The following is a 26,546-nucleotide window of genomic DNA, read 5'->3' on the forward strand; positions in this document are numbered from 1 at the left end:
GCCTCCCAAGTGCTGGGATTAAAGGTGTGCACTACCACGCCCGGCTAAGAAGTACATTTTAGTCAAATACTTTTAAACCACCATAACGCCAGAGTGCTGCGCTAAGTGTTTAGGGATGTCATTTTAACAGCTGTGTCAGACAGCACTGCTTTCGTCGTTATTATCCATTCTCATAAACACATCATGACTTGGGAGGTAGAGGCAGAAAGATCAGGACTTAAAAGTTCATACTCAGTTACATATGGAGCTGGAGACCAGACTGGTGAGAACCTGTCTCAAAGGAAAAAAAAAAAGCCAAAATAAACAACAACACACAGCAACAACAACCCAGTACATCCCGGGAAAAGCCATGTGCCTTACAGAGTTAGCTGGAGAACTGCCAGCTGTGACTGAGCCCCTCCCGTTCTCCAGTTGTGAAAATAGAGTCTCCTAATTATGCCCAAATTAGGATGCTCTGTGATCTTTGACCAAGAAGGTGTCCTTGAACAGAATGTGGAGGTGAACCCCCATGACACCTGCACTTTGGAGGTAGAGGAAAGAGGATCAGGAGTTGAAGGTCGTCTTTGCATACCCAAAGAATTCCAAGTCCGCCAGGCCTTCAGATAACGTCTGGAAACAAAAAGCAGCGCTTACTGTGGTTGCTTGCTAAACGAGAGACAAGAAGATTGCGACCCAGTGGTGGAGCTGGAGTACACCTGAGTGAGTGACCTCCCCATCAGCACCTGTGCATTTGCTCTTCAGGGCCTCCCCGCGGCCGCGGTTTAAGACCCTTGGTGACCCCGAGAGTCAACCCTCCCCCTCTAGTGGCTCTCAGTGTGTTGGGTGCTGGGGAATCTGGCAGCTAGGTTCGCACGTCCCGGCTGGGGCGGTCAGGCTGGATGTTGCCTGGGAAGCAGCTCCGGGTTGCAGGGCAGGGACGCGCCCTTCCCCCGTGCAAACTTTCAGTCGCTGCGACGGAAGCAGGAACTTGGTCACGACAAAATCTGCGGGACCGGTGCGGGAGCTGCCGAACATCCCCTGCGATCATCCCCAGAGCCTTGCGCCGCTTCGCCGGTTCTTTGCAAAAGCGACCTAACTGTCCTTGGGCCCAAGCGCCGCGGGGGCCACAGGGGTCTCTCGCTTGCAGGTAAAGGCGTCTCTTTCCGCCCTTGGCTGGCCTCGGGTAGACGCGACCCCTTTTGGGAACAGCTCCGTTCCTTTCCCGGGCCCAGCTCCAGCAACCACCTCGAAGCGACCCCAGGGACCAGACTTGGGCAAAGTGGGGCTGGCCTGGATAGTCCCCAAACCAGATGGTCGGGGGGGGGGGGGCTTGAAAGCACCTGCTATAAATGGCACAAGCTCCAAATTGTCTGCAGAGGGCCGCTGAAGCATTCAGGGAGTAGCATGTACTTGCTCAAAGGACGGGAAAAGTTCCCATGTTTTCTCCTATGCTTTCTCTTCCCTTTTCCTTATTCAACCTGCTGTGTGATACTCTGTAAAGGTGGGGGGTGGGAACGGGGGTGGGGGGAGAGAGAGAGAGAGACAGAGACAGAGACAGAAATAGACAGAGAGACAGAGGCAAACAGAGACAGGGAGAGGAGAGTTACCGACTTCTTGATAGTATGCGGTAAATGATTGCCAACATTTGAAATAGTTACATACAAGTTAAGTTTGAGTGACTCAGTAAGCTCTCTTCTGTCTATGTCTTCTGTCCCCCTTTTCAACAGGATTAAGTTGAGCTTCACACCTTAAGCCCCAAGTAATAGTGGATTAGATAACTTCATGAACTAATGGCACTACAATTGTGCTAATATGTAATTCTTTTTATTTATTTTATTTATGAGTACACTGCCCCTGCCTTCAGACACACCAGAAGAGGGCATTAGATCCCAATTCAGATGGTTGTGAGCCACCATGTGGGTGATGGAAATTGAACTCAGGACCTCTGAAAAAGCAATCAGTGCTCTTAACCTCTGAGCCATCTCTCCAACCCTAATATGTAATTCTTAATCAGGGATCAAAAAAAAACCAGAAGATCTAAGTAATCTAAGAGCTGTTGGATATCTCTAATGAAACTATTTGTTAATTTAATTGATTGCATTTCCCTGTGTACCCTGGCTAGTCTGGAACTCATTACTTAGACTAGGTTGGGCTCAAACTCACAAGATCTGCCTGCCTCTGCTTCCTCAGTGCTGTAGTTAAAGGTGTGTGCCACTGCACCCATACATTTTTGGGGTTGTTTGGTTGGTTTTGGCCTTCAAGACAGGATTTCTCTGTGTAGTTCTGGCTGTCCTGGGATGAGCTCTGTAGACCAGGCTGGCCTTGAACTCACAGAAATCTTCCTGCCTCTGCCTCCAAGTGCTGGGATTACTTTTCTTTTTCGTTTTCGTTTTAGTTTTGGTTTTAAGATTAAAAAAAATATACATACTTGTATATGCACACATAAACACGTGTTTATACCCTGGTGTATATATGTAGGTCTGAGGACAACTTGTGGGAATCAGGTCTCTACTTCCACCATGTGGTTCCCAGGGATCAAGTTCAGTCCCCAGTCTTGGTGGCAAGCCCCGGTACCCACTGAGCCACCTCAAAGGACAGTGCTCTCTGCTCAGCAGCAGTCACTGTAAAGATGCTGAGAGCAGAGCCCCTGCTGTCTCCTCCCACAGTTCAGGTTTCTGTGCAAGCGCCTGTGCGAGGACAGACCATATCAGACTCTCCTCCCTTCCCTTTCCCCTCCCGAGGCTCCATGGATAGAATTCAGGAAGTCTGTGAACTTTGGAAAAGTTTATTACTTCCCTTCCTCTAACTGACACAGCAGTGTTTCTGTCAAGAAGGATGTAGGCAAAGCCATAGTAGGGTTAGCAGCGACTGTGACTTGCCACCACCAGAACGCACAGATACATTTCATAGGTGTGATTCATCACAAATCTCTCAAAGGATTATATTCAGCACTGCTTCAAAACTGCAGCAGTCGTTTGATCCTCCACTCATTTTCACCATTAAGAACCACACATACAGCACACAATTGTTTTGTTGTTTTACCTGGACATGGACTTAAAAATAGGTCTTCTCTCTCTCTCTCTCTCTCTCTCTCTCTCTCTCTCTCTCTCTCTCTCTCTCTCTCTCTCTCTGTGTGTGTGTGTGTGTGTGTTTTGAGTAAAGGTCTCCAGGTTGTATTCCAGGCTGGCCTGGAGTTTACTAGCTAGCTCAGGCTAACCTAAAGCCTAGGTTGGGCTATCCTGGATTTCTTGTGCGGATTTAAGGTCATGGGCTGTATAAAGCACATAGAGATTGGCATGTGAAAATGATACATCTTCCCATTTTTAGTGTCCACAGAAGTTGTAATAACCAGGGAAGTCTTAAACTTGTGTTCTATTACCATAGACTGGCTTTGTATGATAACCTCGTTTACCAGCTAAAGTTCATTATTCACACAGGGTTCACTTGGCATGTTTTACAGTTCAGGGGAGTCTTGGTAGATATACAAAGACATGTATCCATTGCAGTATCTTACAGAATAATTTTACAGCTGAAAGGACCTGTATTCCACCTGTCCATCCCGCTTCCCCTATTGGTAAGCTCTGATATGTCTTTTAAGGTTTTAAAATGTTCGTTTTTGCCGAATGTGGTGGAGCCATGGAGCCATGGGTACCCCCTGTGTACTCTTTGATTGGTGGTTAAGTCCCTGGAAGCTTTGGGGGGGGGGGTCTCGTTGGTTGATATTGTTGCTCTTCCTCTGAGGTTGCAAACCTCTTCAGCTCCTATAGTCCTTGCCCTAACTTCCCCATTGGTGTCCAATGTTTGGTACATTTGCATCTGTATTGAGCAAGGTCTGGCAGAGCTCAGTAGACAGCTGTATCAGGCTCTGGTCAGCAAGTACTTCTTGGCATCTGCTATAGTGTCTGGGTTTGGTGTCTGCATATGGGATGGATCCCCAGGTGGGGCAGTCTCTAAATGACCTTTCCTTCAGTCTCTGTTCCACTCTTTATCTGTGTATTTCCTTTAGACAGGAGCAATTCTGGGATAAAATTTAGGAGATGGGTGGGTGGCCCCATCCTCAACCGGGCCCATGCCTAACCTCTGGATATGGTCTCGATAGGTTCTCCCTCCCCTTTGTGGTGTATTTCAGTTAATGTCTTCCCCATGGGGTCCTGGGAGGCTCTTGCTTTCGTGGCATCTGGGACGTTCTGGTTGCTACCCCCAGCTCCCCATCCCCCCATTGCTACACACCCTTGTTCAATTTCCCGACCCTCTGTACAGCTCCATCTCCTCCCATACCTGATTCTTCTCCTCTTCCCCCCACCCCTTCTCTTCCTCCCAAGTCCCTCCCACCCTCTACTTCCCTTGATTATTTTGTTCCCTCTTCTAAGTAGGACTGAAGCATCCACTCTTTGGTCTTCCTTCCTCTTGAGCTTCATGTGGTCCATGAGTTGTATCCTGGGTATTCCATGCTCTTTGCCTAGTATCCACTTATCAGTGAGTACATAGCATGTTCGTTCTTTTGTGGCTGAGTTACCTCACTCAGGATGATATTTTTTAGATCCATCCATTTGCCTGTGAATTTCATGAAGCCATTGTTTTTAATAGCTGAGTAGTACTCCATTGTATAAATGTACCACATTTTCTGTATCCATTCTTCTGTTGAGGGACATATGGGTTGTTTCCAGCACATATGTATATATATATGTGTACTGGCTATTTTTGTGTCAACTTGACACAGTTGGAGTTATCACAGAGAAAGGAGCTTCAGTTGAGGAAATGCCTCCATGAGATCCAACTGTAAGGCATTTTCTCAATTAGTGATCAAGGGGGAAAGGCCCCTTGTGGGTGGGACCATCCCTGGGCTGGTAGTCTTGGGTTCTATAAGAGAGTAGGCTGAGCAAGCCAGGGGAGGCAAGCCAGTGAAGAACATCCCTCCATGGCCTCTGCATCAGCTCCTGCTTCCTGACCTGCTTGAGTTCCAGTCCTGACTTCCTTTGGTGATGAACAGCAGTATGGAAGTGTAAGGCGAATAAACCCTTTCCTCCCCAACTTGCTTCTTGGTCATCATGTTTGTGCAGGAATAGAAACCCTGACTAAGACAATATGCTATGAACATAGTGAAGCATGTGTCCTTATTACTTGTTGGAGCATCTTCTGGGCACTCCTTCATGCTCAGGAGTGGTATAGCTGGGTCCTCAAGTAGTACTATGTCCAATTTTATAAGGAACCGCCAGACTGATTTCCAAGTGGTTGTACCAGCTTGCAATCCCACCAGCAATGGAGGAGTGTTCTTTCTCCACATCCTCGCCAGCATCTGCTGTCACCTGAGTTTTTGATCTTAGCCATTCTTACTGGTGTGAGGTGGAATCTCAGGGTTGTTTTGATTTGCATTTCCCTGATCACTAAGGATTTTGAACATTTCTTTAAGTGCTTCTCAGGCATTTGGTATTCCTCAGTTGAGAATTCTCTGTTAGGCTCTGTTCCCCATTTATAATAGAGTTATTTGGTTCTCTGGAGTCTAACTTCTTGAGTTTTTTTGTATATGTTGGATATTAGCCCTCTATCAGATGTAGGCTTGGTAAAGATCTTCTCCCAATCTGTTGGTTGCCATTTTGTCCTTTGCCTTACAGAAGGCAATTTTATGAGGTCACATTTGTTGATTCTTGATCTTAGAGCATAAGCCATTGGTGTTCTGGCTGAACAATATTTAAATATATAATGTGTTTTATTTACTTGTTCACCTATGGAATGGCAACTTGGTTGTTTCTAGTGCTGAGCAATTTTGAAGAATGTTGTACAGATTGTGTGTGTGTGTGTTTGTGTGTGTGTGTGTGTGTGTGTAGAAACCAGCTTTTCAAATTTTTTATTTTAAGTGTGGGTGTGTGTGGAAGCAGGGATCATGAGCCCATAGTGCCTGAAGAGGCCAGAAGAGGTTGTCAGGTCCTTTTGGAGCTGGAATTTGACAACTCAGTATCTGCTCCTAGTAGCTGAGCTCTCTCTCCAGGCTCTAGACACCATTTTTCATCCCTTTGGGTAGGTACCTGTAGGACAGCTTGCTGAATTCTGCTGTGAGATGACCTTTATGCTTGGTAAGGCCCAGTCACACTTCTTCCAGAGTGGCCATACCAGTTTGCATTCCTACCAGCAAGGAATGGGAGTTCCTGTTGGTTCACATCCCAGTCAGCATTTAGCGCTGCTGCTTTCTCAGATTTTTACCATTCTAATAGATGTGTAGTGGTGTCTCAGTGCTGATTCAAATCACAGTTCCTTGGTGATACAATGTTGAGCATTTTAAGTATGCTTGTCTATATATGTATATATATGTGTGTATATACATGTATGCATATATATATATTATTGGTGACATACTATTTTGCCCATTTTTTGTTTTTTTGGAGGGTGGGGGTAGGGGAGGAGGGTTGTTTGTAGGGTTTTTTTTTCCGCCGCCTGGGCTTTTTTGTTTTTTGGACAGTGTCCCAGGATACAGTCCTGGGTGTCCTGGAACTCAATATATAGATTAGACTGGTTTCACACTCATAGATGTCTGCCTGCCTCTGCCCCCTGGTACTGAAATTAAGGATCTATACCTTAATATGCTGGCTCCGTTTTTTAAGTTTTTCCCTTATTGTTAAGAGTTCTTGCTATGGTTTGGATGGCAGGCCTTTACCAGCCAGCTGTCTTACAAATGATTTTTCTGTGTTTGGAGTGATGACTTAGTACTCTCCAGGCAAACATAAGGACTGGAGCTTGGATTCCCACCCCACAGAAGTGCTGGGAAGGCTGGGTAGCCTTTGAAGGGCACCTGCGGGATCTCTGGAGTAAACTGGCTAGAAAGATTAGCTGTATCGGCAAGCTCTGGGTTTGATTAATAGGCCCTGCCTCAGAAGAAGAAAGAGCTGTTGAGGAAGATTCTGAACTTCAGTGCCCCACAGGCAGGTGCGCACACACACACACACACACACACACACACACACACACACATACATGTGCGCGGAAAGAACAGTGGCTTTTATAGAGCAGTAGTGTTAGGGGTTTTTGTTCTTTTTAATTGAATAGGGATTGGAGACATAGCTTAGTGTAAGAACACTGTTGCTCCTATAAAGGCTGTAGCGCCCACATGGTGGCATTGCAACAATCCACAGCTCCAGTTTCAGGGAGAGCCAATGCTTTCTTCTGACATCTGTAGGCACCACATATGCACATGGTCCACATCCACACACATCCACGCAGGCTAAACACTCATACTGGTAAAATAAAACAGACGTGAAACAAAAATCAGCTTTGTTTATGGTTTGTGCTTCTGCTGTTGTCTCTTAAAAACAAAACAAAACAAAAAACCCGCATCATTCAATTACTCAAAGAGCATGAAGACCTGTCCCCTGTTACTTCCTGGAATTGCACAGACTTGTGTTTTACATTTAGGACTTCATCCACTTTGAGTTCATCGCCGTGAAGGGTAACAAGTTTGTGTCTCTGTTATTTGTTACATGTGGCTGTCCCATTGTTCTAACACCATTAAAAAAAAAAAAGATTCTAGCTTATTATTATTTATGTGTCTGTATGTGAATAAGCACACATGTGTGCAGAGGCCAGAAAGGGCCCCTGGAGCTGGACTCAGAGGTGTCTGTGGCCCCCTAGGGTGGGTGCTGGGGGCTGATCTCTGGGCCTGTACAAGAACAGGGAGTACTGCTTAGCACCAGGCTTTCTCTCCAGCGAGCCCCCGGTGCTAGAGTTGAGTTGCCTTTGCACCTTTGCCAGAGACTAGTCGTCGTGTTTGTGTGTGTTGCCTTCTAGGCTACCTCCCGTTCCATTAAGTTCTTTGTCCCTTCTTTTGCCAGAACACTTTTCTGAACTGTAACTTTCCGCCAAGCACTGGGTGAGGGATCGGTGGTTCGCTGATATTGGTTTTCTTCACTATTGTGCTGGCTGACTTTCACGGCTCTTTTCATTTCTGCCTCATTGTTCAAAGCATTTTGTTGTTACCCACCGAGTAACTTACTGGGTTTGGATTTATATACGATATTGGGAAAAACTGATACCAAAATAATAATCTTCCTACCACAACCATGGGCTTTCTCTCTACTTACCTAGTCTTTGATTTCCTTCATTAGAGTTATATATATATATATATATATATATATATATATATATATATATATATGTGTATGTATGTATGTATGTATACACACACACACACACACATCTCCTGTTTGCCTGTTTGTTTTTGTTTGTTTTGAAACACGGCCTTATGCACCTCAGGCTTGTCTCCAACTGACTATGTATTGGAGGAGGACCTTGAACGTCCAATCATCCAGTCTTTACCTCCTGAGTGCTAGAATTGTAGGTGTGTGCCACCAGGCCCTGTGTATGCCATGCTGGGAATCACAGGGCCTCGTGGTTGTTGTATGAGCAGTGCCAGCTGAGTTCCATCCGAAGCTCCTAAAACGGATTTTGATAAAATAAGCAGTTTCGGGTGGGCTTTAAGGAATGCTGTGTGGCTGTTGTTGTAACTTTGCTCTGCACCCTCAGCCCATCTTGTGTATTTAGAGCATTCTTTCAGGATAGGGCCTTCGATTCCTTAGATGACCGAAGGAGACCATGGTCGAAGAAAGGCTAAAGAAGCAGAAAGTTGGAACTGAGGGAGATGGGTCAGTGGGTAAAAGCATTTTCTGCTCAAATATGAGGAGCTGAGTTTGAATCCTCCACACCCACATAAAAAGCCGGGCATACCATAAACAGAGACATCAGTGCTGGGGATGTGGGGGTAGGCAGGGGAGAGAGGTGTCAGCAAGCCAGCCCAGCTCCAGGGAATAAGCTGGAGAGTGCTAGATTATGACACCCACATCCTCTCTGACCTCCGCACATACGTGTAGGGCCATGCACACTGTACTGGCTACTTTTTGTTATTGGTGGTGTGGTGGAACACTACGACCAAAAGCAACTTACAGAAGAAAACAGTTACTTTGGATTACAGTCCCTGAGGGAGACTCTGTAATGTCCAGATAGGCACGACTTGGCTGGAGGACCAGGAAACTGTCTGGTTACATCTTTATTTACACACAATAAAGCAGAGAGAAAATGGAGGCCAGAAAGAAGGGAGGGAGAAAGACAAAGCAGGAAGCAGAACAAACCTGTAAATTGTCAAAGCTCACCTCTAAAGATGGACTTCCTCCAGCAAGGTTGCCTCTCCTAATGGTTCCATAACCCCCCCCCCCAACAGCACCATCTACTGGGGACCAAGTGTTTAAACAAATGAGCCTACGGCGGACATTTATTAATCAAATAACCTCATCTGCTCAGCTATGCACATGTACGTAACACCACACACACTTCCAAAATGTAGCAGGCCAGAGGCATGCTGATCTCTCTGAGTTCCAGGCTAACCTGATCTACATAGTAAGACCTTGCTTCAAAATAAAGAAGAAGGAAGCAAGGAAAGAAGGCAGGCAGGGAGGGATGGGGAGGCAGGGAGGGAAGCAGGCAGGCAGGCGCAGGCAGCAGCAGCAGCAATTCAGCATTAAGCCAAAAATATGTATTCTGGAAATATGAGGGTGGGTGAGGTATGGCTTTGGCAATTTCACACTGGTTTTTCCTTAAAGCACCAGGTACTCCACACAGTCTGATTTTTCTAGAGTTGTATGTTTTTCTGGTTTGGTTACAAACATGTATCACTTATGTAGCTAAGCTTTTGTGTTAAAGGGGGATATCAAAAAAGATAATTGCCCCTAAGTTTTCCCTTATCAGAGCCAGAATGTTCCCCATGATAACTGACCGGTTCCTAGAGTTCAACCATTAGACATGTCTCCCTCTCATTTGGCATAAGGAGAAGCAATGTCTGCAGGGCTGGTATAAGGATTCAAGAGGGGACCACCCTGTGGGAGTTGCTTGGCACAGTCAATGCCAGCCTCTCCCAGATGGCTTTAAATGTTAATTGCTATTACTGAGGAGGGCTGTGTGCTGAGCTACCAGCCTTGCTTCAGGTGCCAACAGTTTTATGGCCTTTCTCCTCCAGGTTGGTAAGGGCAAGGTGATGAAGGATTCCCAAACTCACAGGCAGACAGGATTTCCATTTATATTTCTTCATAGGTATTTTCAAGCCTTTATTTATTATTACTGTTTCTTATTTGTTTTCAAAGCGATGTTTTGTTTTCCATGTGTGTGTGTGTGCGTCTGTGTGTGTGTTGTGCCAGTACCTATGCAGAGGCCAGAAGAGGGTGTGAGATCCCTTACAGCTGGAGTTATAGGCAGTTTGTGAGCCATAAAAAAAAGTATGCTAGAATCCAAACTTGGCAAGTGTTCTTACCTGTTGAGCCATCTCACACTGTAGCCCAGGTTGGCCTGTAACTCACTATGTAGCCCAGGCTGGCCTATAACTCACACTATGTAGCCCAAGTGGACCTTGAACTCGTGGCGATCCTCCTGCTTCAGCTTTCTTTTTTTTTTTCTAGAGAAAAAGCCATCTGTACAATTTTCCTGAAGTAAACTGAGACCAGAAGAGCCATCCTTGAGCAGAAGGGTCCATCCTTGAGCAGAAGGGTCCATCCTTGAGCAGAAGGGTCCATCCTTGAGCAGAAGGGTCCATCCTTGGTCTCTGCAGAGAGATCAAGACTAAGCAACAGTTCAGAATGTTCTTCAGGGGAGCGAGCTTGACTTACGCATTGGTGGTCATTTCCTTCCTGACACCAAGGTCGTCTGCTGGTCAGAACTGCCTCACCAAGAGTCTAGAAGACGTTGTCATTGACATCCAGTCATCGCTTTCAAAAGGCATTCGAGGCAATGAGCCCATACACGTGGCAACTCAGGAAGACTGTGTCGGTGCCTGCTGTTCAACAAAAGACATAGCAGGTAGGTGGCTCAGCTTGCTGTGGTCTGTGTGCTTTGTGACGATGGTGGCTGGACAGTGTGGCTGGTTCGTTTGCACCAGTGATTCTCCGTGGATCAGAAAGACAAGTGACACAGTGGGGCTGGGGGACTGTCCACAAGTACATTCCACCATCCACCCTAGTGCTGTATTAAGTTGCTCTCTCTGGGATGCTGTGGCATAAGGATCGTATACATAGCCTTTGTCTCAGGTCCTTGTGTGAATGTTGCTTTTATCTCCTCAGATGAACAAGTATTCTCAGTAAGAGCTCTCCCACTCAGCTCTCTCTTCCCCCCAGCCTTCTTTTTTTACTTAAAATAGAACGATCTAGCCGGGCGTGGTGGCGCACGCCTTTAATCCCAGCACTCGGGAGGCAGAGGCAGGTGGATTTCTGAGTTCGAGGCCAGCCTGGTCTACAAAGTGAGTTCCAGGACAGCCGGGGCTACACAGAGAAACCCTGTCTCGAAAAACCAAAAAAAAAAAAAAAAAAAAAAAAAAAATAGAACGATCTATTTTTATGCGTAGGAGTATTTGCCATGTGCATGCAGTACCAGTAGAGACCAGAAGAGGGTGTCAGATCCCCTGACCCTGCTACAGATGAGCTGCCGGCTGAGTCCTGGGACCCAGGGTCCTCTGTGAAAGCAGCAATTGCTTTGAACCACGAGCCATCTCTCCAGCCCTGCTCTTTTAACTTTTTCATCGAGACAGGGTCTCACTAAATTGTCAGGCTGCCTTAAAATCCATTCTGTAGTCCACCCAGGCTTTATCCACGTGATTCTCCTACATGAGCCTCCTGGGCCTCTGGGATAACATACGAAGGCTGTCCTGTGTTTGTGGCACAGTTTTTCTAACTCTTGGAATGTATGATTGACAGGCGCAAGTCTCATTTTTGTAAGTCTGGCTCAACCATGACTCACTTGTGCTAATTGAGACTACCGAACAGGCCCACAGACTGTTCTAGATGTTGCTGGTCATCAGAAAGAGCAAAACCTGGTCAGCCCTGTGCCCTAGTCTCCAGGGAGGAGTACATGGAACCAAAGGGCCACTGACTTAAACTGATGAGACCTATGCAGTGAAGCTGGCATATAGGTCCCTAAAGGAGGACGTTTAGGGAGCTTCTGAGGTAGGTGGGTGAACGCGTGTGTGTGTGTGTGTGTGTGTGTGTGTGTGTGTGTTAGGAAGGTGGCATACCCCAGGTCCACAAGGACAGACGCTTCTGCAATCATGACCCTTCTAGACCTTTCCTCATGTCCACCTTCATCCAATTGTTCATTTGTGCTCTTTATATTTTATACAAGGAAGGCCCTGCATTTGGTAGTCAGCCCATGTACAAAAACAAATAATTTGTGTCCTTCATCTTACAATGTAAGAGTTCTATGGGTCATACTAGCAATTTATCATATGGGAGGGGCAGAGCTGCAGCGACCTCTGAATCTGTTGTCCAGTCAGAGTTCAGGTAACCCGAGATCTGCCCCCCTGCCACAGGCTTCTGAGGGGACAGGAGGCTCTCAGGATGGAACCCTTAAGCCTATGGAGCCTGGGGCTAAGCCCGGCAGGTTAGACTCAGAAGTGGGTTGAATTGAATCGCAGGATATCCAGCTATTGTCAGGGCTTTGGAGAACTGGTGTGGGAAGCGACCCTGTGGTAGATGCTCATGGGAAGTAACCCTTTGATGGCCTCAAACTGAGCAGTCTGCTTTGTGGTACTGTGGTTTATAGGAAGCACGGTGATTTAACTTAAACTCCTACTTTCTATACTTCTGTAAATGTCCACATAGAAGCTGTTGAATTAATAGTTATTAATAAATCATGGCGTGGGGTTGTTACCCTCCTCAGTGGTTTATGTCCCCGAATGAAAAACGCATGCTCGCGCACACACACACAGTCTCTTATTTTAATATACCTAAAGAAGATTAATAGCTTAGCGACTGTCTAGCTTCCATGTTGCTAGAATCTACCCCCAGCCCCGCCGATATTCAGAGTTACTACTTATTAATTTCTATGTTCCATCTTGGCGGCTCCAAACCCATTTGTGTGGCCCTCTGGGCAGCGCTCTCTTGGCCAGAGCGCAGGGTACTCTCCTTTCTTCTCTACCCCATGGTGGCCTCTGTGTCTCTCCTCTCTCCACACTCTCCTAAAGCATGAACGGTGTACTCACATACATAAAATAAACAAATCTCTAAAAATAAATAAACAAATAAATAAATAAATAGAATCTGTAAACTGAGATCCATGGGTGGCAAAGCTGTATGAGTACTTTCACTGTAAAATAAAGTAGGAAACGCTCTGTTCTTGGCATTCAGGACAAATATCTGCTTTTCTGCATTGCCAGGAAACATCCACACAGCGGGCATTCAGTCCTCACAGATAAGATTTCTGTCTTGTATAAATGGTTTGCGTGTTGTTGTTGTTGTTTGAGCAGTGTTTCACTGTGTAGCCGAGACTGTCCTTGAACTGGTGGTTACCCTCCTGCGTCTGCCTCCTGAGCACTATGAGATTACGGGATGTACAACTGTGCTCAGCTTTTGTTTCGGGCAGGGCATTATAAAGCTCCCGATAGCCTCAAACTCCTCATGTAGCCTTCCTGGAAGGGCTCACCCAGGAGGGTGCTTCACTGAGTACCACAGGCCTCTCAAACCAATCATGGTTTTCAGTGACAATCACCTTCACCAATGCTGCTGAGGGTATTACCTTGTTTGTTGTTTTAACTTAGGATCTCTTACAGTCAGACTCGCCTCAAGCTCAGTATGTAGCCGAGGATGGCTTTGAACTCCTGTTCATCCAGCCTCTACCTCCTGAGTCCTGATGATTACCTCAAGACTATATCACCATGCCACACCTAGCTAAAACATGTCTTTTGTTGCCATCTTTGTTTTTCAGGTTTATTTTTATTTTATGCGTCTGGGTGGGTTTGCCTGCATATATGTGTGTTTATCACGTGTGTGCTTGGTACCCAAGGAGGCCAGAATACAGCATCAGATCCTCTAGAGCTGGAGCTGAAGCATGTAGGTGCTAAGATTTAACCCCTAGCCCCTAAAAGATATCTTTTTTTTTTTTTTTTTTTTTTTTTTTTTGGTTTTTCGAGACAGGGTTTCTCTGTGTGGCCCTGGCTGTCCTGGAACTTACTCTGCAGACCAGGCTGGCCTCGAACTCAGAAATCCTCCTGCCTCTGCCTCCCAAGTGCTGGGATTAAAGGCAAGCGCCACTACCGCCCGGCCCCTAAAAGATATCTTAACATCTGGAAGATCTATCTCTGGAGAACTAAAGGTGCTTCTAGAAATTGGTGTGGGAAGCTCAGTGGCTGAGAACACTGGCTGCTCTTCCAGAGGACCCAGGTTTGAATCCCAGCGCCCACACCATGCTCACAAGCATCTGTAACACTAGTTCTAGAAGATTTGACGCCCTCTTCTGGCTTCGGCAAGCACTGCATGCACACAGTACATAGATATGCATGCAGGCAAAGCACCCATATACATAAAAAGATAATAATATGATTTTAAGTTGAAAAAAAAGGGGGGAAGCTTTTCTAAGATTTTTTAAACTCAGGCTTCTAGAGCCGACCAGGTGTCACTATACTCAGGGAAAGGAAATTATCTGAGGGGTCAGCGAAGAAGCCAAGTGAGCAGAGGTACTCTGCAGGGAAGTACCCAGTATTTACAGCGCCTCCATCTTGCCCCAGTCTAGAAAGTTCTATTTCAAAATTGTGCTTACAAGTCTTTCATTGCAGGGGACAAGGCATGTAATTTGATGATCTTTGACACCCGGAAGACAGACAGACAGCCCAACTGCTACCTGTTTTTCTGTCCCAGCGAGGATGCCTGTCCGCTGAAGCCAGCCAAGGGCCTTGTGACCTACAGACTCGTCAGAGGTAAGAAAGGCATTGCTCTCTGTCTTTGGTGACTAAGTTATGTAGAGATTTGGCGTCTGTGGAAGATGTCCTGTAAGATTCTTAAGTATCACAAAAAGTTCATAAATATTTCATGATTTGAAATGCATTAAGCTAAAATATATTTTCCTATAATGCGATCGGGCAGTATTTTTTTTTAATTTTGTTTTTACCTTCATATTATTAAAAGTGCATAGTTCTGTTATGGGCACTTTTCTCTTTAAAATAGACGAAGTCTCCTAGGTATCCCAGTTGATTGTTAATATTATATTTGTTCACTTAGTCAATAAATAATGTTATTTAGCATTTCCTTTGCCTCAGCACACTTTCTATATCCCAAGGATGAAGTGCTGAACATAAAAACCACAGTTCTAATTTCTCAAGCCGACTTTGGGGGAGCAGAGATGGTAGTCATAACGCACGCTCAAGAAGAATGCAGAGGACTCACAAGTGATGTACAGGGTTAAGATAACCCCACAGAATAATTGCCAAGGTGACCCCCTAAATTAGGTGAGGATATAACCCCTAGATTGAGATATGGAAAGCCAGGGGCCAGCTCTAAGGAGACAGAGAAGATCTCCCAGGACCATGATCCTTAGGTGGAATGGGTCTGGAATGTCTGAAGAGCAGATGTTCATTCCGAGCCCCAAGAGGCATAGTAAGCTATACAGAGTGTGTGGTGTGAGGAGGCAGGGAGTCCAGGTCACTCATGTATTTGACATCCAGAAGAGGAGGTAAGTTTTATTGTATGTGGAGAAGGGAAATGCTGAGGGAAGTTTTGGGGTAGCCGTGCTCCATGGTGTCTTTTTTTTTTTAATTCCTGTTATTATTATGTATGTGTGTGTGTGTGTGTGTGTGTGTGTGTGTGTGTGCACATGACCTGGCATGTGTGGAGGACAGAGAGAGTCTTGTGGACTTGGACTTCTCTTTCTGCCCCTGTGTGCATTCTGGGTATCTTGCTCAGATCTCAGGTTTGCCATGTAGTCTAGCCTGGTCTTGACCTCAGAGAGGTCTGCCTACTTCTGTCTCTACAGTGTTGAGACTTAGGCTGTGTGCTTCCAGTGTGTCTTTAAGGAGACTTCTTAGAGCCCACCGGTGTCTCCTTTTAGAACTACTCTGAGGCCACAGGAGTGGGAAAATGGAAAAACTGGTTGCTTGGGAAGCAGAAGATGGCCGGGGGACATTAAAGGAGATAGAAAGAGGTAAGTTTCTAAGGCTTGCTGGTAGCCAGGAAAATGGACACAAGGAGGCTGAGGTTTAGTTTTTGAACAGCACATCCGACGGGTGGGGCCACCATTTGTGAACTGGCTGATCTGAAGGACAGTAATGTTAGAGTCAGGAAGTAGAGTATATATAGTAAAGTGTTCCTCTCTTGCCTGTTAAATTGAGGTGCTTTGTGGGATGAACTGTCTGGAGCACCTGGGTGTGTGCTTTGTCTCCTGAGTGGGGGATGGGGGGTGCCTGAATTTTGTTCCAGAACCAGGGAAATCCAGTGTGCCAAACACTTCCTGAAATGGGTGCACAGAACACAGACTGTTCGAATGATCTGCCATGGTGATATAAATTATAATTGAAGATTAACTTTCCCAATTTCCATAATATTTCTGTAGAGTTGCTGTTTTTATAGTGTATGAAAGAAGAAATACAAGATAAAGATGCTGGCCAGTGGAGATGAGAGGAAAGGAAAGTGGGTCCTTGTAGGAACTTGGTAAGGATAAGAAGAAGGTAGATCTGGAATCAAGCTGTTCTGCCGGCAGCCACCAGGGGGCATCATGAGCGCAGAGCAGGTTGAAGGATGGGTGGTTCTTTGCCGTGACACGAGATCCTGGTCACATGCGGAGGACTGTGTATTCATTCCTACAGGATGTATACAAGTTATGTCCTTAATTCAATTTATAAATCTATCGCGTTTGCGGGTTGAGTTCTTCCACTGATCATAAATTATCCTGTTTGAACTGAACTGAAATGTAAATATCTGTTTGGTGGTTTGTTTCTGAAGGAATTTTATTTCCTGTAACCAGCTGACTAATATTTACAGACTGACACTTTGAAAGATGACAGTGGACTCTGCTCGGGCTATAAACGCACTGCAGCTTCGCATTCATCTGTCTTTAATAGTTTTGCAATATATCTTTCTACCAAGCTCTGTAAGAATGGGAGAATTCAGAAATCCAGTAAATTGGAAATCTATTTGCTTAGCTGGTTTCCAAGCAATAGCCTCTGGTTCTTCTTCTTCTTCTTCTTTTTTTTTTTTTTTTTAACTCAGCAAAATCCCTTGAAAAAACGAAACTCTAAAGAAGAGTTTAAGGCCCAGGGCTGTTTCCCAAACCCCAGAGAGAAGCCCCGCCCAGTGCAAACAGCAGTGGGCGAGGTAGGAGGAGCAGGTGTGAAGGGTTCTGTGAGGTTCTAGGCTCTTTGCCAACATTTGTATCTTATCAGACCGGACTGGTGCTTGCTTTTTATTACAGCTGAGGTCACAGGTTTGAGAAAGCAAACAGCTGTTTCCGAAGTTCTTGTCAATGGATATAGCTAACTTACAGTATCAAACAGACCTCAGGTCAATTAGCTAAATGGTCTTGTTCGTTTTCTCTCTCTCTCTCTCTCTCTCTCTCTCTCTCTCTCTCTCTCTCTCTCTCTCTCGTTGTTTTTTTATTTTAGAATAATATTTAAGTGTTTTATTATAACACTTTATTTATTGTGTGTGTGTGTGTGTGTGTGTGTGCAGAGCTGTGCTCACCATAGTGATAGTGATAGTGTAGAGGTCAGAGGACAACTTGTGGGAGTCTGTTCTCTCCTATCAGATAGGTCCAGGGGACTGAACTCAGGCTTTTCAGGCCAGACTTGGCAGCCCTGTTGAGCCATCTAGCTGATGTCCCCTCCCCACTTTTTAAAATGAAACATGTTGAGGCATATTTGTTTCTTTTGTGTGCATCCTCCCTGGGGCCCATACATACTGTAAGCTACACTCCCAGGCCTGAGTCCTCATTCTTACTAAATACCTTATGATACAGATGGAGATGGTATGAATGTGACATCACCTGTAGTTACACACACACACATACACACACATATACACATATATGAAGATACACACACATATGAAGTTACACACACACACATATATACACATATATATGTGGAAGAAATTGAGAAAGAGGAAAAAGGAATTGTCAGAGGAAAAAGGAAGCTCAAATATCCAGATTTTTGTGTGTGGGGGAAGTGAAGTGGTTTGAGACAGTCTATGTAAACCAGGCTGGCCTCGAACTCATTATGTAGCTGAGGGTGACTGTAAGTAAATTCTTGACCCTTCTACTTCCCAAGTGCTGGTATTAATGGCATCACTACGACACCCAGCCCCTACTCCATTTTAGACTCGAGCGAGGTAGCCTAGAGCATACGTCGGGCAGCTTTACTGTCTGATGTCAAATAGTACTTAGGTTTTGGAGGCCTGGGTTGAAGCGAGGTAGCCTAGAGCATACGTCGGGCAGCTTTACTGTCTGATGTCAAATAGTACTTAGGTTTTGGAGGCCTGGGTTGAAGCGCTCTGGCTGTGTGCAACCAGTTATATCTATTTGCCATTGTCCTTATCGTATAAAAGCTGCCATGGTGACCATATCAATAAGCGAACGCGCTGGGCACCAGTAAAACTTGATTGAAGAGCAGTAACGTTCAAGCCGTGTACGATTTCCACGTGTCCAAAGCTGGTTATTTTCAGCCATTGAAAGACGTAAACTTCAGTCACAGCTTGCAGGGCACACGGAGGGAGTGGGCGGGCGGGCGGGCGGGCGGGGCTTGGCCACTGATGTTAAACCCTGTCCTAGATGAATGAACTGATTCTTGTAAAGGTTCTTGTAGCCTGGTGGGATGATACACACCTATAATGCCAGCAGGGTGGGAGCATGCAGATCCAGGGCTCAAGATGAGCCTTAATCCCAGCACTTGGGAGGCAGAGGCAGGCGGATTTCTGAGTTCGAGGCCACCCTGGCCTACAGAATGAGTTCCAGGACAGCCAGGGCTCAAACAAATGAAATAGGGCCAGCAAGATGGCTCAGTGGGTAAAGGCTCCAGCGGCCAGGCCTGATGACCTGAGTCCCAGGACCCACGTGGTACAAGGAGAGAACAGGCTTCTACGAGTTGTCCTCTGATCTCCACGCATATACGCTGGGTCCCTTCCTCCATCTCCCCATAAATAAATGCTTAAAATATTAAAAGTAGTAATAACAATAAATAATTAAGAACCGTGGAGGGCATGAGGATTAGCGAGCATTTCCAAGCTACCCCACCTCTGCAGTTGCCCTTGGATCTGTTAGGAGTCATAAGAGGTCTACTTTAGAAACCGACATGGAGGGACATTAAGAAGAAAAGAGGCGAGGAGGGTGACGCCTCCCCTGTTTCCTGCAGGTCTTTTTTTTTTTTTTTCTCCTCATTTTTTTCCCCCTGCCCAGTTCTTATTTTTTGAGACAGGGTATTATTTACCCTGGGTGGCCTTGGCCTCTCTGTGTAGCAGAGGATGGCTTTGAACACCTGACCCTCCTGCCTCCACCTCCTGGGGGCTGGGTTTACAGGCGTGTTCCACTGTGCCCAGTTTATGTGATACTGGGGGTTGAGTCCAGGGCTTCGTGGATGCTGGCCCTTACCAACCAAGCTACACTCCCAGCCCTGACTTGCCTGCCCTGCTAATACTATCAAAACAGCCAAGTAGCGTAGTTAATACTGAGCAATTCAAATTATCTCTCGACGCACTTGATTGCCTTAACGAGCTTTTCCAGTTTGAGCTGTGGTGAACAGCTGTGTGTGGCTCAGGGCAACCCCCTTGATTGTTCCCTGGGAGCTGGTCTGTCATAGCCAGTGTGGGCATTCTGGTTTCAAACATTATTCCCATAACCTAAGGCATTTGCTCTATTAACACCAAGCTTTGAAAGTCCAAGTCAAGTCTCGGATAGCCTCCCTCTTCTGATAACACTCTGAACGGCCCACCCCTGATTTTATTTGGATTTGCCTTGTGCTATCTCGTTGGCTCGGTGTTCCTCAAGCAGTCCAGATCCCGAAGCCCACCCCTTCCTGTTTCTGTGACACCATCCCCACTGTTCAAGGCCTGTCACCAGTTCCACTCCCCCTGACTCATTTTCCGGAGGCCTCTCTCACTGTTTCCCACCTGTCCCACTACCAGGCTGGAGCATCTGTCTCCATGATTACCTGTTGCTGTGGCAGTTGGCAGAAAGCTTGTCTCACACTGCGTCTTTCCTGCCAGTCCTCATCCTGCTCAGCAAACCCCCCCTCCCCACCCTCCCCGCTCTGCTGCTGTCTTTCTCTCCCTAACCCTCCTTCCTTCTGCAGGGTGTTCTCCCAGCCTTCCCGCAGTTCCCACCTATTCCTCACTCAACCTGGGCACCCCCACCCTCACTTTCTCTTCTCTTCTGTCCTACTGGGCTAGAAATAAACCATACCACGAGGTAAAGAGACACTGTGTGATAATTAGTGTGTACTTTTCTATCTTATACATGCTTTGATGAAATAGCCAGTATCTGAGGCTGAGGTGTAGTTTAGTTATACCGTGCATGCTTGATATACACGGGATGGTTCTGTGTTCATGTTCTAGCATGTATGCACAAGTGTATACACACACACACAGAGAGAGAGAGAGAGAGAGAGAGAGAGGGAGAGAGAGAGTTGTCAGTCAGTCTGTCTTAGCTTGGTTTTTTCTTTCTTTTTTTTTTTAAAGATTGATTTATTTTTAATTTATATGAGTACACTTCAGCTGTCTTCAGACACACACTAGAAGAGGGTATCGGATCTCATTACAGATGGTTGGGAGCCACCATGTGGTTGCTGGGAATTGAACTCAGGACTTCTGGCAGTCAGTGCTCTTAACTGCTGAGTTATCGCTCCAGCCCCTCCCCCACTTTTCTTAGCTTGTTTTCTATTTCTGCGATAGATCACCGACCAAAAGCACTCTGGGGAGGAAGGGGTTTATTTGGCTTATATATCCTGATCACAGTCCATCACCGAGGGAAGAAGCCACAGCAGAAACCTAGAGGCAGGAGCCGGTGCAGACACCCTGGAGGAAAGCTGGCTTGCTTTCCATGGCTGCTTCAGCTTGCTTTTCTATACTACCCAAGACCATCTGCCCAGAGGTGGCACCACCCACAGTGGGCCAAGTCTGCCCATATCAATCGTTAACCAAGAAAACGCCTTGAAAGACTTGTCTACAGGCCAATCTGATGGAGGCGTTTTCTCAGCTGAGGCTCCCCCCCCCCTCGCCCAGGTGACTGTGGTTTCTATAAATCGACAAAACAACAACAACCAACTCACCAGCACGTGCATCAGGCATCGAGTCTGGGGACGTAGTAAACATTTGTACTTTATACACACACACCATGGACATTTTAACTCTTCTTCCGATTTTCTTTATACTTTCAGATTTTCCGCTGACCAGCGCTAATTCATCACTCCAACAGTTAACACAAGGAGAGTCTCTCTCACTTGGCCATTCGTCACCAGGAGCCACCCCTGGGGTTCGTACCCCAGCAGGTTCCCCAAAGCCCACCGGCCTGTCTTGGAGTGACGGATCTTCTCTGAAGTCCACAGCCCCGCTGCACTTGAGCAAACACATCAAGGATGATGAAACAAGCACGCAGCTCCGTGAAGAAAAAAGCCATCCTCAGAGTTTACAACTTCCCTCGGAACTAAATATGGCTCATTTGCTCCCTAAAACTGTGCCGACTCTACCTACCACTGTAGCTGTGGCTCCCCTCCGTAACGTCTCTGCCACCCTGAAGCCTGCGCTTCTGTTGACCAGCGTTTCAGTGACAGCTAAGACTTTGAAGCAGAAGGAGGCCACCACAGCATCACCTGTCACCATCGTGACCTCGAAGCTCCCAGCAGTCCCTGAGTCTACAAGTTTTACACCCGTGGTTACACATCAGGCAGCTTTGACTAACACCTTTCAGGCACATACAGACTCCAAAGGCATCTTCGAAACAATGCCCTTTCAAGGAGGCTCTACGCTGACTTCAGACCCGAGGCATGGGAAAAGCTCAACCTCAGAGTCTTCCATTACAAACAAGACTGCTTCCTGGGAGGACAGGAGGGTCAGTGTAGGCAGCGCATCACTGAACAAGGGTCCAAAAAGCCAGCATGGCCTTTCATTTGAGAAGTGGCTTCTCATTGGGACCCTCCTTTGTGGTGTTTTGTTTCTGGTAATAGGCCTGGTCCTCTTGGGTAGGATGCTGGTTGAAGCTCTCCGTAGGAAACGGTATTCAAGACTTGACTACTTGATCAACGGGATCTATGTTGACATCTAAAGACAAGTTCGGTATCTCTTAGTTCATGTAAGAACTCATTGCCAAACACACCTGTGTCCCTTCTGCTCAGCCTGTCTCAGCAGGAACCGTATCTTGAAGAATAGCCCTACTTCCCTCCTTCCCCCTCCCCCTCTCCCTCTCCCTCCTCTTCCTCCTCTTCCTTTTCCTTTTCGAAACAGGCTCAGGTAGCCCAGGCTGGTTTTGAACTCCTGATCTTCCTGCCTCTGCCTCCTGAGTTCAGGGATTGCAGATTTTTCACTACCATGTCTGGATTTTTAATTAAGAAAAAAAATTTTTTTTAATTTTTTTTCCAATAATACAGGTGAGGGCCCTCTGCATGCTAGGCAAGCCATCTCCTTCTGAGCCATCCCTCAGTCCAACCACTTTCTGTCTGTTTGGCTTTTTTTTTTTTAAGAGGAAGAGAAGAAGGGTTAAAAGAAACTAAGTTAAGTTACTGAGTGATCTGTCTGTAAAATAGTAGCTGAAAATAACTCCTAACTATTTAAGTATACTTAAATATAAACTAGAAACGTAGTATCTGGCTTTAGATCAAGACAGTTTGTAGGTTTAGGACATCTGAGCTGTGATTCATTGCTACTTCCCATTCCAGATAATGGCAACTGTTTGATACGAGTTTTAATGGGTCCTCTTTTTTTTTTTATATGAATTCCAATAAAATTCCAATAAAATCCAGATGTATCTTCCTCCAATTAAATATTTGAATAAATCTCTTGTTCTGGCGGCACAGCCAGCTGGATAGCTTTCAATTTCTTCCTATCAGTAAAGTGAGGGAATGGGGAAGCAGGCACCCCATGCTGAAAACCGACAACCTCTCTTCCGGCCAATGACCAAAGAAGTTCCTTTGGGAGGATCTTAGCGGAGTGTTAGTCCACCATGGAGACGACGAAGAGTTAGGTTTTTTGTTATTTATTTGTTTAAGACAATGCCTCATGTAGCCTAGACCGGCCTCAAACTCTCCACGGAGCCAAGGATGGTCTTGAATTCCTGATCTTCCTGCCTCCGCCGTCCAAGATCTGGGATTATAAGTATGTGCCCCCCGCAACTGGCTAGTTAATTAGTTCTTAGAAACAGCCAAACAAGGGATTTAGGATTAGGTCTAACTTTTTTTAAAAAAGTGCTAACATTTTCTAAAATTGTACCAAGTCTAAAAATTTCTGATATTATGACTATCTAAACTTGAACAACCATCAGTTACAGGTTTACTGGGAATGATATCAGAAGTAATATGTAGCTTTTTGATTAGTATACTATTTATTGGTTGCGTTCTGCAAGACAAGTGGGGGTAGGGAAACTAAGAGTGGAGAAGGCCATCTGGGTCCCTTGGGCCTCTCATCTCTGAATTCCAATGTGCTTATTGGCTAAACAAGAATGGTAGAGCCATCCAGATATAGACAAGTTTGTACGCATTTGTGTTTGCACACGTATGTAGGGACCAGAGGTCAGTGTCAGGTGGTGTCTAGTTTGACACTGTTCTTGTGAAGAATACCATGACCAAAGCAACATTTCCTGGTCAAACTTCACCAATGAGGGAAACAGGGCAGCAGCTAAAGCAGGAACTGAAGCAGAAATCACGAGAATCCCTGTTGATGGGCTTGCTCCTTTCTTATATAGCCCAGGTTCATCTGTGTAGGGATGTACTGTTCACAGTGAGCTGGGTCCCCCTCCTCCATCCATCAGACATAGGTCAATATCATGGAGGAGACAGTCTTTCTAGGTGTGTCATGTTGACAATCAAGATACTACCACAGGTCATTTCCACTACCATTCTCATATATATATATATATATATATATATATATATATGCTTTTTCAAGACAGGTTTGGTGTGTGTGTGTGTGTATGTGTGTGTGTCCTAGAACTAGCCTCGTAGACCAGGCTGACCTGGAACTCACAGAGATCCCCCTGCCTCTGTCTCCTGAATGCTAAGACTAAAGGTATGTGCCACCACTACTCTGCTTTACACCTTATTTATTTTTTCATCCAAGCTCTTGCTGAATATGGAGCTTACCATTTGTCAAGACTAACTGGCCAGTGAGCTCCAGGAATCCCCCTGTCTCACCTCCCCAGTGCTAGGATTCCAGAATGCACCATCACACCCTGATTTTTAAGTGGCTGCTGGGATCTGATCTCAGCCTTTTTCTGACTGAGCTATTTTCCTAAGGCCCTAAACGTGGTTTTTAAAGGTAAAAATGGAGAGCTGACTCAGCAGTTCAGAGCACTTGCTGCTCTTACACAGGCCTGGGGTTCAGTTGCCAGCAGCCCACAGCTGTAACCATCTGTAACTCTAGTTCCAGGTGATCGAACACCCATCCCCTCTGGCCCCGCACAGGTACCTATATGTGTACATGTATACATACAATCTGGCACATATATACACTAAACACACACACACACACACAAAAACTTCACATGTAACCTAAACAACAAGCACTAGAGGGCAGTAGCTGATTAACAAGGGTAGCCAGGAAGGCAGAAGTAGAAAATGACCCAAGGGCTTCTCCCCTTCCTCCTCACCTCTTCTCTCCTCACCTCCTCTCTCCTCACCACCTTCTTCCCCTCCATTTTCCTAATAACTGCCCCACCACCACTACCACCGCAGTCTGGGTGAAACGAATTTGAGAGAAAAGGTGGCCTATTGAAAGTCCTATTTTTTTCATGTATTTTCCAATTTAACAGCTTGACACAGATCTCCAAGGAGCTTACATAAGCTTTAAGTAGGTTGAATAAATAAAGCCTTGAGATGGTTTAACAAGCAGTTTTTTGAATATCCACTTGTAGAGCAGAATCAGATTTGTAACCAAGTGCCTTGGGATTTGGAAATGGCTCCCCTCCCCGTTAGTGGGCTTGGAGAGGAAAGAGAAAGGCCAGCTCTGTATGTTTATGGAAGCTGCCTCCTGCCTCCTTGCCTGCACCTAGTGCCACCTTTCCTGGGATGAAAGACTTGCTTTTTTTTCTTCCTCTCTTTGAGTTCTCATTCTGTAGCCCAGGCTGACCACGGTGTCTCAATCCTCCTGCCTTCAGTTTAGAAGTACAGGCTTACAGGTATGTTCCACAACGCCTGGCTCTAAATGTCTCCTTTTCCCCCTCCTCCCCCCTCTCTTTCTTCCTTCTTTTCCATTTCTTTGCCATGGGGTTTCATCGAGGCCAGGCTGGCTTCAAGTTGGCTATGTAGGCAAGGATGTGCTTGAACTTCTGATTCCCCCTCCCTTCTGCTTCCTGAGTGCTGAGATTGCAGATGTACGCCATGGTGCTTGGTGATAGGCCGTGCTAGGATGGGAACCAGGGGCTTTGTGCATGCCGGGCAAGCATTCTACCAACTTGCTCCCCCTCTTTTTTTTCTCCCCTCAACTTTGATTATTGAGCAGCCCTACCCCTTTCCTTTTCTTTTGAAACAAGGTCTTGCTAAGTTGCCCCAGCTAGCCTTAAATTCAGCTCTGCAGTCAGGCGGGTCCTGTACTCGCCATCCTCTTGACTCAGATCAGCCTCCGGAGCATCTGGGATTACAAGCTTGCACAAGCATCCAAAATGCTTCGTAAATGAAGCAATCAGAGAGGAGGCTGTAGCCATCCGTAGTCTAGGTGAGGACGCCCGCCGTGAGGCCAGGCTCTGCCCGTGTCTAGTAAGGAAGCACTTGGATTAACGACATTCTTGGTTTAGTTCTTGAGACCACGTCTCAGGTAGAGCAATCTGGCTTTGTAAGTATTATATAGCTGAGGCTGGCTTTGAACTCCTGAACCTCTTGGTTCCACCTCCTCAGTGTTGGGTTTTCAGGACTGTGCCACCACACCTGACTCATCCACAGCCTTTAATTTTCTTTTCTCAATGCAAACACTTTCATTTTTAATATTAAATGACAAATGAAGCTATCCTGCAAAACAAAGGATTTTTTGAATATGGCTTATAAAGTGCTCATAACAGGCACTGGTCGGGTGTCTTGGCTTTTTACTCTCAGGGAAAGCCTGCGGCTCTGCTAGAACCCAGGCTTTCCTGTGGACACAGGAGGTACCTGGCTTGCTGGCCTTGGACAGAACATGTCCCTTGGTTCAGTCTTCTATGCCCACACCTGGATGGAAAAAAGCACCATTGGCTACAGGCAGAGGCTGCCTGGGTCTCTCCCTGGACTTCTCACTCTATTAAGGCTGCTGAGTTCTGCCCACCTGACATTCCTGCGGCACTCCAAGGATGTCTTGGTAGTCAGGACCATGAGCTCTGTCAGCAGGTATAGCACTGGCACTTTGGAGCGAAAGGACACAATGGCCAGCACACCCTCTCCCCCTTCCCATCCCATGTAGGTAGGTGGTCTGTAGAGTCAGTGGCGAAGCATCTAGGAGTTCTTGCATATCTCCCCCCCCAGGTGGATCCTTCACATGGACTGTGGGCACTGTCCACACTGCTTCTTGAAGCCTTTCTCGCTTGAGACTTCCTCCTCTCTGATGACTCTGTGTCAAGCTGACATAAAAGTAAGCAGTACTCTAGGCAAGCACTCTATCGCTGCCTACATGCTGGCCAAAGAA

At 46.1% G+C, this 26,546-nt stretch overlaps 1 protein-coding gene across 2 annotated transcripts; it reads left to right on the forward strand.

Moving 5' to 3' along the window:
• The first annotated feature begins 483 nt into the window (after positions 1-483).
• Mansc1 (MANSC domain containing 1) lies at positions 484-24,646 on the forward strand. 2 transcript variants are annotated; one of them, XM_085839843.1, is made up of 5 exons: positions 814-1,126; positions 10,410-10,459; positions 10,520-10,806; positions 14,549-14,689; positions 21,128-24,646. In XM_085839843.1, exons 3-5 carry the CDS (start codon positions 10,587-10,589, stop codon positions 22,009-22,011), a joined length of 1,245 nt encoding a protein of 414 aa, XP_085695969.1. In that variant the 5' UTR covers positions 814-1,126; positions 10,410-10,459; positions 10,520-10,586; the 3' UTR covers positions 22,012-24,646. The 2 variants fall into 2 exon arrangements, with proteins under 2 accessions (XP_085695970.1, XP_085695969.1); XM_085839844.1 differs by lacking the exon at positions 814-1,126 and adding an exon at positions 484-699 and having other exon boundaries at positions 10,410-10,806.
• The last annotated feature ends 1,900 nt before the right edge of the window (positions 24,647-26,546 follow it).

This window comes from Mus caroli, unplaced genomic scaffold (genome assembly GCF_978045245.1).
Source record: "Mus caroli unplaced genomic scaffold, Mus_caroli_1 scaffold_7, whole genome shotgun sequence".
NCBI lineage: Eukaryota > Metazoa > Chordata > Mammalia > Rodentia > Muridae > Mus > Mus caroli.